The 12,710-nt window shown below is 42.5% G+C and overlaps 1 protein-coding gene across 1 annotated transcript in view; it reads right to left on the bottom strand.

Moving 5' to 3' along the window:
* The window catches only part of LIPG (lipase G, endothelial type), a 31,915-nt gene extending 20,528 nt beyond the window's left edge, over window positions 1-11,387 (bottom strand). Inside the window, exons 1-4 of the mRNA XM_027869034.1 lie at window positions 10,954-11,387; window positions 7,757-7,950; window positions 3,359-3,538; window positions 1,123-1,234 (exon numbers count right to left, since the gene is read on the bottom strand). Coding sequence (XP_027724835.1) covers window positions 1,123-1,234; window positions 3,359-3,538; window positions 7,757-7,950; window positions 10,954-11,050 — 583 coding nt within the window. The 5' untranslated portion in view covers window positions 11,051-11,387. The remainder of the gene's footprint in view (window positions 1-1,122; window positions 1,235-3,358; window positions 3,539-7,756; window positions 7,951-10,953) is intronic.
* Window positions 11,388-12,710: the final 1,323 nt, after the last annotated feature.

The following is a 12,710-nucleotide window of genomic DNA, read 5'->3' as shown; positions in this document are numbered from 1 at the left end:
CATGAACTCTTAAGTTCCAGCCAGACTGGCCTATTATCTCTTCCCCAAACCTGACATGCTATCTATCTCTCATGTCTCTGGCTTTGCATAGCCCTCCCCAATGCTGGAGATACACTCTTTCCTCACTTCCTCACTTGAGCCTCAGGGCTCAAGCACCATCTGTTACAGGAGGCTTTCCCTGGTTCCAAAGCCCCATCTCATCCACCCAGGTGCTAATGTCTTCTTGGGCCCCTATATATATTGTACCTGCTGTTCATCTATCTATTTATTTATTTAGCCATTCGTTCATTCATTCATTCATTCATTCGCATGTTGTTTACCCTGATAAAATATAAGTTCCTTGAGGGCAAGAACTGCCTCATTTTTGCTTTTTGCAACCCTAGAAACTAGAAAAGTACATCATATATAATATTCGATTAATGTTTATTTAATTGAATTAAACATGACCTTGAACAAATCAGCTCCTAGACCTCAGTTTCTTTTCAATTACAAAATAAATGGGAAGCACTAACCTATTTCTAAGGACAATTCCAGTTCTAGCCCTCAGGGATATGTTGGATCTTCTATTTTATCTGATCTTACTCCATACCCACAAGATAGGGTTTATTATGTCCGTTTTGCAGATGGGAAAACTGGTACACAAGGATATGAAATGTCACCCAGAATCCAGAAAGACCCTGGCAGTTCCATGTAGCCACTTTATCACCAACAGGTTCCTAGAATTAATATCTTTGAAGCATTCTTATGGAAAGAGCAAATATTAGTGACAAAGCCAAAAATTAGAATTCTTTCCATGAAACAAGAACATGAAAAGGGCATTGAACAGAGAATCAGAAGACCTGAGTTCTAATCCTGTCTCTATCATTAACTAGTTGGGTGAACTTAGACAACTCATTTACTCTTTATGGGCCTCAGTTTTCTCATTTGTAAAGTGATGGGATGGGCAAGATGACCTTTTGGGTTCCTTCCCACTCTCACATTATGAGAATAAACCAAAGGATTTGAAGATCCTTTAACACTTCAGAAAAGTGCAGGTAATCAGAAAGGTTAAAAAGAAAATAGAGATTAGAATGAAGATGGGGAATTGGAGGGTTTCCAAGGGCTTAAGGAAGCAGCACTTACCTGTGATCCTGCCTATTGTCCCCTGCACAAAGTTTCCAGCATACCCAGCAACATGAGCTCCAAGACTGTAGCCAATCAAGTGAACATTCTCAAGAGAAAAATGCTCCTTCTCCTAAAGTCACAAAAATATATTCATTAGAGGCCTGGGTTGGTCAGTCAGGATGACTGGTTAAGCAAAGTCCTAACTGGTCCTTGACAGAAAGACTCCTCTCTCTGGGATCCATGGGTGTTTGAAATGTTGGCTTGAGATCCTCAAGCTCAAGGGAATGAGAGATTGTGAGGGAGGTTGGGGCCAAGGCTCATGACTCCAATTCAGGCTGTCTAAGAACTGTAAGGAAGGGCCTGGCTAGAAGCTACCAGCAGGGCCCATTGATCCTCTACCAGCACCTCTTGGTCACTTCAGGTTGGAAGGAAGCATGGTGCAATGGGGCTATATTTGGAGAATAGGGATTGTTTCATCTGTGTCTTTGTATCTCTCAGCACCTAAGCACATTGCCAAGCACATAGGAGATGTCTGTTGAATCAAATAGAATGGAAAATGGAAAAGAAATACCTCAAATTGCTGGTCACAGTCTTCTTCCTAATGGCTCAATGACAGGATTTTCCCATAAGCTCTCCACCCTTCCATCCCCAATTCTCCCCCACCCCATTTCTTCTGATATCATAGACAGAGTAATCACACACGGAGTCAGGAAGATTCCAGATCCCACACTGACACTGTCTACGTGACCCTGGGCAAGTTGCTTAGCTTCCCAAAGCCTCAGTTTCTTCATCTGTAAAATAGAGAGGTTGGATTCAAGGACCTCTAAGGTGCTTTCTAACGCTAAGTCTATGATCTTCTGAATCTCTGTGCTCCCACATCCACCCCAGTGTACTGCCAGGCTTTAAGTAAAGAGGAGAGTAGCCATCTTTGCAAAGAAAAAGTTGAAGATGCCTAACTTGAGGAAATAGGTAGCTGTGAAGAGGTCATTATCCCCATGGCCCAAGGAAGAGGTCTCCATAGACTTAGGTAGAAGCTAAAGGTGATGATCTTGACAATTCAGGCCAGAATCCTCTCCCAGTTCACCCAATTCCTCATACAAAACTAAGGTTTGGGCTTGGATGATCCAGACAATTACTTCATTTTGCTAGTGCAGACCTGTTCTATGTTATCCTGTGGATGCCTGGTAAATAGTTAACATGTAAAGAGGGGATTCAAGACTTCCTTCTTCATGCTCAGTGTTCTAAGCTACTTATTTAGATGTAGTGAATTTGCTTCAAACTCCCTTAGAAAGTTAGTTAGTATCCAGCTACCCAGGATCAGCAACTACCACCATGGAACCTCCTAAGCACCTTTAAAATTGTAAGAAGGCCCTGGCTTCCAGCCACTTCCAATAAAACCATGGAATTTAGAGCTAGCTGCCAGGGACTTTAGGCATCAATCCAAGCCTCTCATTTTACTACGGAGGAAGCTGAGGCCAGAGGGATGAATACCTTACCCAAGGTTACATAGGTAGTTTCTAACCCAGGACTCAAACCCAGGTCCAGCTTAATTTCTTATTCTTTGCATTAAACCATGATGCCTTGGGCTAAAACATGGGTTTATAACATTAGCAAATATGACAGGATCAAATCTTAGGAACCTTAGAGGCCATCTAGTCTGACCCCCCCATTTTACAGATGAGGTACTTGAGTAGAGATTTTTGTTGTTGTTCAGTCATTTTTCAGTCATGTCCAATTCTTCATGACCCCATTTGAGGTTTTCTTGGCAAAGATCCCGGAGTGGCTTGCATTTCCTTCTCTAGCTCATTTCACAGATGAGGAAACTGAGGCAAACAGGGTGAAGTGACTTGCCCAAAATCACATAGGTAGTCTGAGGTTGGCACCCTATCCACTGTGCCACCTAGCTGCCCTGAGTATTGACTTATCCAAGCCTAAATAGTTAACAAACAAAAGACCTTGGATTCAAACCCAGGTGCTATGATTCTGAATCTTCTACCACACTCTTTCCACTGGGCCAGAACATATTATAAGTCAAATCCTCTCCTGGAAAATACGTTGACTAGGAAGACTTCTGTTTAACACCAATAAAAGGTTTCCTCCACATTGAGCCAATGACTCAGCTTACTCCAAACAATGTTTGATTCTACAATTCCAACCCAACCAAAGAACTTCACTGGGTCCTTGGAGTTCACTGTAACAGGAACTGACATAGTTTCCTCTAATTTTAGAGTGCACTCCTCCCCCCCCCAATTACCTGCAGCCAATCCAGCATCTTGGCAATTTTAGAACCCACTTCCCTGGTGTTGTTGACAGCATCTGTATAGAGCTGATGGGCCAAGGGCAGCCAGTTCACCACGACTACATTAGCATCCCGCTCTCTCATCTGGAGGGCCGACACGAGCTTGAACAACCAATTGTCCAACATGCCACTCATCTGCATAGGAAAGAAGACAGGGTGCTGTTATTTTCCCTTTAAGTCTTGGGAGCTTCTCTCAACAACAGAAACTAAAGGTTGCCCTGAATCCTTCACACTGGTTACCCACAAATTAAACTTGTCACAACCTAGACTGAGCTCCATAAGGGCAAGAATGGTAGTTCAGGCTAAAAAGCTTATCTTCCCCTGCACTGTACACACATTCTGAATAAATCAGCAACAGAGACAATTCCAAGCAAAACTTTTATCAGGGTGGAGATGGGAAACCCCCTTTTCTCCCATCAAAACTTTCCTTTCTTAATTGAGCCAAATTTATAGAAATTAGAGCCATTCCCCAATTGATAAATGGTCAAAGGTTATGAAGAGATTTCTTCAGAAGAAAAAAAATCAAAGCTTTCAAGTCACATTTTAAAAAAATGCTCTAAATCACTAATAATTAGAGAAATGCAAATTAAAACAATTCTGAGGTACCACCTCACACCAATCAGATTGGCTAGGATGACAGAAAAGGAAAATAACAAATGCCGAAAGGGTTTTGGGAAAATAGGTATTGTTTGTGGTAGCAAAAGATTGGAAACTAAGGGAATGCTGATCAGTTGGGGAATGGCTGAAGAAGTTAACGGCATATGAATGTGACAGAACACTATTGCTCTGTAAAAAAAAAAATAATGAAGGAGATGGTTTCAGGAAAACCTAGGAAGAGGCTTATGAACTGATGCAAAGTAAAATATGCAGAACCAGGAGAATCATCTACACAGTAATGGCAATATTAAAAAGATAATCAACCGCGAAAGATTTAGTAGCTGTGATCAATATGATGAAGCATGCCAACTCCAAAAGACTCATAATGAAACATGCAATCCACCTCCAGATTGAGAAGCGATGGACTAAGATCGAAGATTAAAGCATTTTTTTTTCTTGTTTTTAGGGTGGGAATGGAGGTGGGGCCAGGGAACCTAGCTAACATAGAAATGTTTTGCATAATCTTGAATATATAGTGGGTCTCATTTCTTGCTTTCTCTTATTTTGTTTTATTTTTAATTTATTAAATAAAACAAGCATTTCCATAACAGTAGAATTTTTTAAAAGATTGCACATGACAATGCAAATCTATTATATACAACTTGCTATTCCTTTTAAATATGTGATCAAGTTATCATGCAAATTTCTTTTCTTCCTCTTCTCAATGGGCAGGGGGTAGTAGGAGGGAGAGAATTTCAAACTGAAAATAAATTTTTTTTTAAAAGAACTTTCCTTCCCAATGTTTCAATCTTTCAGGGCTCTGCTGAAAGTCTAGGTTAAATCTCAGAAATTGGACTGAACCTGTGCTACCATTGATATAGGGGAGCTCCCAGACAGGAAATTCCATTTACCAAATCAGATCTTTTAATTCCTCTGTAATTTATAATCTTAGAGAGTTGACTGAGGCAGTAAGAGCTTAAATGTTTTGCCCAAGGTCACAGTGCTATTTTGGGACAGAGGTAGGTCTTATACCCAGCTCTTCCTACCTCTAGCCCTGGCTGCTTCTCTATCCCCTCCACCACAGATGCCTCCTAATCTCGGAAATTAATCCATATGAAAGTGTCAGTAAGGGATAACTTCTTAAGGTTTTTTCTGTCCCAGTCCTCACCTTTTGAATAGCCCATTCAAAATAGTCTGAGTCCTAGTGTAGAGTTCTCTGGGAGCAGATGACTTAACAAGTTCCCTTCTCTGATAGAAATGTGGAGAGGTATTTTCTCTTATGCAAATGTAGAGAAATAACAAGTTACTATTGTCTAAGTCACCATCTACTAGGGCCGGAAAAAAACTGGGGAATTCTTTGTTCCCACAGCTGGGACAGGGGAAATAGGGTCAAATGTAGAATGCATTTTCCTCAAAAAAGCAATGTTATAAATTAAAGTTAGGTATATTGAAAAGTCACTTCTAGTACATTATGGATTAATCAGATTTTTGAGGGCTGGCCTGGGAATATAACTACTGTGACTTGCTTTATTCCCACGTTTCCCACTCCACCCAAGCAACTTATAGTCTTTAAGGAGATATCAAACTCTTGGTAAACTGAGGACTGTTTGCATTTTGATCTAACTCAAGGGTTCTCCAACTCTGAGGTCTGTGAGGGCTGGGACCTCTTATCTACATTGTGCAACTCCTAGTAAACAGTAGACATTAAATAAGTGTTTATCTAATTGTATTAAATTTCAGAGAAGTCCAGTGTGGGAGCTGATGCTAACTAGGTATTTGACCCATGAAACCTCTCCCAGCCTCAGTTTCCTCAGCTATAAAATGGGGATAATAATAGCACCTACTCCATAGGGTTGTTGTAAGGATCAAATGAGATAACATATTTATAAATTTAGCAAAATGTTTGGGAAATCTTTTTTTTGTCTTGGCTAGGCAATGGGGTTAAGTGACTTGCCCAGGGTCACACAGCTAGTAAGTGTCATGTGTCTGAGGCCAGGTTTGAACTCATGTCCTGCTGAGTCCAGGGCCAGTGCTCTATCCACTGCCCCACCTAGCTGCCCCTATGTTTGGGAAATTTTAAAGAGTTATAAAAATGCTAGCTATTATTATTTTTAGGCAGGCAGACTCTCTATATGCCTCAAATCTTACCAGGTAGAAAAATGGCTGCATTTCCCCTGCATAGGGCCAGTTCTGGTCAAGAAGGAGGAAGAGATCTTAGCACCCTCCTCCTATCACCTGGTGATTAATGTCAAAATAACTACACTGTGTGAAGTCGAGGAATTTCTCACTACTATCATGAACATTTTATGGCTTACATTAACATATCAATTTAGAAAAGCTTTTCTTCCTCACCTTCCCTAATTAGCACTATCAGAACCCTGATCAGCTGGTGGAAGGGAGGGAGAAAGAACAATATTCAAAGTAATTCTACTAGCATTTACTAATTATCTCCTACGTGACAAGCACCGTACTAGACACTAGGTGTGCCAACACAAAAATAAAACACAGGCCCTGACTCCAAGGAGCTTAGACACTCACAGACTTTGACACTTCAATGGAAGACAGCAAGAAACACTAGCAAAACTCATGGTAAATAGAAAGGAAACTGTTGAAGCTACAAGCATTGGCAACCCCTTTTTAATAATGTTTTGCTTAGTTGCTTATGTGATTTGATTGTTATTTGTGGGGAGGGGTGATGTTAGTTCTTTGTAGTGTAGTGGTGCAGCTAGTAAGATTATTGTATGTAGTGGTACAGCTAGTCCTGGACCTGGAATCAGGAAGACCTGAGTTCAAACCTAGCCTCAGACACTATCTGTGTGACTTTGGGCAAGTCACTTAACCATTTTCTACCTCAATTTCCTCTTCTGTAAAATAGAGTTATTAATAGCACCTATCTGCCAGGATTGTTGTAAGGATTAAATAAACTAACATTTATAAAATGTTATGCAAACCTTAAATACTATATAAATGCTAGCTTTATTATTTGTTCAATGCTTCATTTTACTTGGAGAAAATATTTTTGTGGGTTGCTTAAAAAAAAACCTACCAATTTAACTTAGAATTTTTAGTGCAGACGGTTGTTTTATGAATGAATAACCTCCCTAGTCACACAATCATAAAATATTAGAGCTAAAACATGACTTAGAGATAAACTAACCTTCTCACTCATCCAAAGTCTCTGAAGCTCAATGTTAAAGCCCTTTTTGTTGAAGGCTGCTATGAGTTGGTCTTTCAACACATGCTGCTCTGATAGTATGTCCCTAAGAGCTTCCGAAATTTTGAACCAGCCCATCTCTCTGTAGAAGAGGGCACTGAGCCAGCAGCTTCTCCCCCCCCCACCTCCATCCCAGCCAACTCTTCTGGCTCCTCTTCAGATTCAGACTCCAGCCAACTCGACACCCAAAGAGGGATGTTGGGAGGCAGTGGTTGACCAGTGTAATTAAACACAATTAAAGGGCTTCTTAAGTGGCAGTTGGGCTCCACTGCTGCTGCTTTGAGGAGCTCCATGGGTAAGCCTGGTATATGCCAGGGATAATGCCTGCTGTCTGCCACCACAGGCTACAGCTGGAATACAGCCTGCTCCTTAAATTCAGTGCCTGAACTCATTCTTTACAGATGCCTGAAATGCAAACAGCAAGCAAGGAGGATGGGGTTGGGGTGGGGAGGACCAGAAGCCTAGATGTTCATTTTAATTGGACATCTCAAAGGAAACCAGATACTCATAAAACTACAGAGCTCCCTCCCCCAGAAGCTCACCGTCCATCCGTGGATGATGAAGAAGGTTTTTGCTGTTGTGTTGAAACCACAGTCTTTTAAATGTTGATCATGGCCCCTGGAGAGATAGCAGCCTTCATGCTCTGGGTCCTTGGAGGTTTTGATATAAAACCGCACTGTGGGCTTGGCAGGAGGGTGCACTGTATTAGTCTGGGTATGCTCAGTTAAGTTTTTATCTGTGGACAAAGGAACATAGTTGGATGCAATTGATATGTCAAGATTCTAGTCTAGGATGTACTGCTAACTAGCTGTGTGACCTTGGACATATTGCTTTAGCTCTCTGGCTTCATGTTTTTCATATGACAAACAATAATAATAACCAACATTTGTATGATGCTTTCTGGTTTCAAGGTGCTTGTTATATATTATCTCATTTGATCCTCACAATAACTCTGTGAAGCAGGGAAGACAGGTCCATGATAATCTCCATTTTATAGATGTGGAAACTGAGGCTCTGAGTTTCAATGATTTGCCCAAAGTGACATAGCTGAAATTCAGTTCAATCCAACCAAGTATTCATTAAATGCCTTCTATCTCTAAGGCACTATGGTAGGCAAGGACAAAAAGAAAAAAAGCCCGGAAGAACAAGGGAAGAAACCAGGATCCTCTGACCTGGAGTAGTTTTTTTTGTTATTGTTGTTGTTTTTTCTATCCAGTGCTCTTCCAAATAGTTACCTCTGAAAATGACACTATACCACCCTTTTCACTATATTATCCCACAGATAGATGACCCAACAAAACCACTTTGGCAATCTTGTGATAACAAAAGCAGAAGTACTATAGTCTCTTCTCTCCCTGCCTCTCTCCTCTCTTCTCCCCTCTCTCTTCACCCTCTATCTCTCCCTCACTTTTCTGTCTCCCTTTCTTTCTCTGTCCTTCCTCCTTTTATCTCCCTTTCTCCTTCCCCCTCATTTGACCTCCCTTCTTTCTCCCTCTCTCCTTCCACACCACACACACACCATTACAAAAGCAATCTCTTTTCTTCCTTCCTTTCCCTTCACCCCTTCAAAAAAAATTAAAATGTTACAGAGAGAATGATAGAAGATAGACTGAGTCATAAGTTCATCAAAAGTTCTTTTCAGCCCCAGCAAGCATCCCCATAGTTCCTAACTCTAGGAAGTGAGTCTTCCCTATGGCTCAGCCAGTACCAGTAATGCCTGTTTGTTTGTTTTTTGTTTTTGTTTTTTAATACAGGGGTTGTTGCTGGGTCCTGCATCCATCTGCAGTCTCTTAGACAGTAGATTGACCTCATTCAGCCATCTCTTGGGATTTCCCAGAAAATCATCTTGATAACAGGCTGGAAAGTTGTCATGGCATACCAGGTAGGATGGTGGATTCAGATTTAAGGTGTACAAGGAATAAAGAATTGAGAATGGGAGGTAGGGGAAAGAAGCAGCAAACCAGAAGGAAAGAGAGCGAAGGTTCCTAAAGGAATTTCAACTCAGTGCATCATGTTCTGACCTCTCTCCTGTACTGTGCTAAGTCCTATGTGGAGAACACACAAGAAGGCATCATCTTTGGCCCTAGACAAAGCTTACAGGGGGCAGCTAGGTGGCGCAGTGGATAGAGCACTGGCCCTGAAGTCAGGAAGACCTGAGTTCAAATCCAGCCTCAGACCAAACACTTGACACTTACTAGCTGTGTGACCCTGGGCAAGTCACCTAACCCCAATTGCCTAAAAAAAAAAAAAAGCTTACAGTTTAGATATTACTAGATTAATTCCTCCACTGCCCTAACCCAGATGGGGGGGGGGGAGGTGGGGGGGTAGGACTAGGGAGGAGAGAGCAAGATATTCCTGAAAAGAAAAAGGAATTAACTACAGGAGATAGGTGTATATGTGCACACCTGGGCAAGATTTAGTTTGGTTTTCTTTATCCCTCGATGCCTTTCCATCTATTGTCCAGTGGCCAATAAATCCTTAAATTACTAGACTGTTAGGGCTGAAAGAGAATTTAGTTATTGTCTTACCTGAACTAACACTTTTATTTTAGAGATGGAGAAATTGAAGCCAAAAGAGATTAAGTGACTTGTGACACAGCTCATTAAAAAGCTTTGAAACTCCAAAAAATTATATACATGCTTTTTTTTAGTTGCTTCAGAACTGCATTTTTATTATTTACAATCTCCCAACCCCATACCCCAATCCAAGACTCTTAAAACATTAGTTTTTAATTTTTTGTGTGTCAAAGACCCCTCTGTCAGTATAGTGAAGCCTATGGACCCCTTCTCAGAATAGTGTTTTTAAATGAATAAAACAAAATACATAAGATTACAAAGGAAACCAGCTATGTTGAAATGCAATCGTTAAAAAAATTTTTTTTTAAGTTCATGGGCCCCAGGTTAAGAACCCCTGTCTTAAAAGGTTTTTTAGAGAAAGTAAATTTGTAAGCAGCCATGGGCATTTTCTGTTAGCTCTTCTAAACTAGGGCAGTCATAAAGTTCAAACTAGTAAGGTGCCGTTTGGGAGTCACCCACCACGCCTTCCCAATTGCTTCACTAAATTGACTTAGAAAGTTCAAAGGTATTTGCTGCCATCCTAATATTCAAGCTGGACACCTTCTACACAGAAACTCGCGGAGCTATATCTGGAGAGAGTTGTGGAGAAGGGTCAGAGCAGGAGAAACGGAAGGAAGAGGAGGAACAAACAGAGGTGATGCTCGGGCATCAAAAACTGACAAGGCAAGCAACTTCTCTGAACACAGTTGCTGCTCCAAACTCCCAAACCACGCGCTAGTCAAGCCAGAGGAGAGTAAACTTTCTTGGAATTGGAAAGCGATATCCTCCCTCCTCCTATCTTTCCAGGAACCTATGCCAGATTAAAATAAACCAGCGAGCTCTCCCTCTTAATCCTGAAGAATCGATGACCAGGGGGAGGAATATTAAAGGCAAGACGAGTTGCTGTCACCTTGGTAGAACGAACACTGGTTAAAATAAGTATAATTTTTAAAAGCTCGGGAGTGGGAGGTGGAGAACTTAAAACCAGATTGGCCTCAGTTGTCTTTCTATTGCCACGCGATGGGAAGATGCCCTGGGGATAGCTAAATTAAATCTTAAGAACAAGTGGATACAGAGAGCAATTAAGAAGGATGAGAAAAAGACCGCGGGGGAGAAAGAGAAGCTAAGAGGCGCAAATTGTGGAAAAGAAACCAGAAAGAAAAATGAAAATAAATGAGCATTACCTTTCAGTCGCCCCTCTGGACCATCAGGGTTTGTGTTTCCCGCGGCAGCAGAACAATAGAGACTCCAGAGGAAAAGCAGAGAAATGAAGCTTCTCATCGCTTCCCCACCGCCGCCTCCCCTCCCGCTAAGCAGGAGGAAGAAAAAGGGTAGGGATATTTCTTCTGCAAAGGAAGGAAATCCTTTTGCGAACCTTAGCTGCACTTTGCCTTTTCTTCCTCTGGGAGATAATGAGGTAAAAGACAAGAAATTCGTGGGGGAAAAAAATAGTAAAGAGGGGAATATGGGTAGTAAGGAGTGTGTGTGTGTGTGTGTGTGTGTGTGTGTGTGTGTGTGTGTGTGTGTGTAGGGAGACAGAGAAAGACCTTGAACTATATTAGCCCACAACCTCAGCAGCCAAGGGGATGACTTGCTGTCAAGGAAGGAGGTCGGGGTGGGAGAAGTTGTAGTTTTTAAAAGTATCCGAGTCATCTGACCCATCGCCAGATGGTAATTTGCCTAATTTATTCGAAGTCCCGAACTCTGATTGGTCACACCTTCCCCAACTCAAGGCCAAACTCGCCAAAGTTTGAATGAAAGAGCCGCACACCCACCTTATGACGCATTCTTACGGTTGGACCTGGTGAGTGGAGTGCTCCGCGCGCTTACACACACACACACACACACACACACACACACACACCTACCACCAAGGGAGAATCTTGTGTGTAGATAATCTCCTTCACTTCAGGAAAAAAAAAAATATCCCCTAGGATAAGCCACCTTCCTCCTCTTCTTCCAAAGCATTTCCCTCCCCACCTCCGAGTCCCACAAAGTTTTCCTCGCCTCCCCGCTGTATCCTGAGGTGCGGTGGAGGGAGCGTTGAGGGGAGGGAAAGGGAGCCCTTATGGCCGATCAGATCTCTTCTCTCCTCTCCCATCCTCCTGAGTCGGCTTGCAGGTGACAGAAAGATCAATAAGGGACAATGAGATCGAGGTGGGGTTGACTGGGTCCATCTGTTAACTAGACAGACTGAGGGAGGGGAAGTGGAGATCATTCGAGGTCTACCCCCAACGAGCCGAGTCTCTCCTAGCCCCTAGAAGAGCTTGTAGGGCGCTTAACACAGTGCGCGGCACTTGCAGCTCAGAAAACCTCGTGGAATTAATTTGGAAAACGCGGTACAGTCGACCATTTGGGGACAGCTCCAAAACCTTGGAACTGAAAACTTCCAAGAGCAAATGGCCCACTCCGCAAACACGCGCACACACCATTCTCTCCTCCTCTGGATCTCTCTCTCTCCCCATTTCCTTGGCTTTTTCTCCTCTGCCTTTCCTTCCTTCTTGCACTCTTTTCCGTCCTTCCTCCTAATTCCCTCTGTTCTATCTTCTCTCTCTCTTCCTTCCCTCCCCGGGCTTCTGACCCTGAGAAAACAGCGCCACCGGTTTCTTCTCTGGGCTTGGGACCCACAGTCCTGGCCGAGAGGGACCGACGAAGTGAGAGGATTCTGCGGATTAAACCCAGTTTTAAAAAGAAAAAGAAAGGAAAAAAAACACCTTTTGGGCAGCCAGGAGAGAAGCTAGAGGGAAAAAAAGCCACTTTTTTCTCCCCTGAGCAGAGGTGCCACCCGATGGGTGCCGGGAAGATAAATTCGGAGAGAATCAGGAAAAAAAGACTTTGACCGCGAGTAACCCCTCTCAGGCAAAGCAAGGGGCGGGCTCCCGGATTTAGCCTGAGAGCAGGGGTGGGTCTGGGACCGGGCGTAGGGAAGGGATGTAACACA

Source organism: Vombatus ursinus, unplaced genomic scaffold (assembly GCF_900497805.2).
Source record: "Vombatus ursinus unplaced genomic scaffold, bare-nosed wombat genome assembly UNPS02014791.1, whole genome shotgun sequence".
NCBI lineage: Eukaryota > Metazoa > Chordata > Mammalia > Diprotodontia > Vombatidae > Vombatus > Vombatus ursinus.
This window is presented reverse-complemented; position numbering and strand designations above follow the sequence as displayed.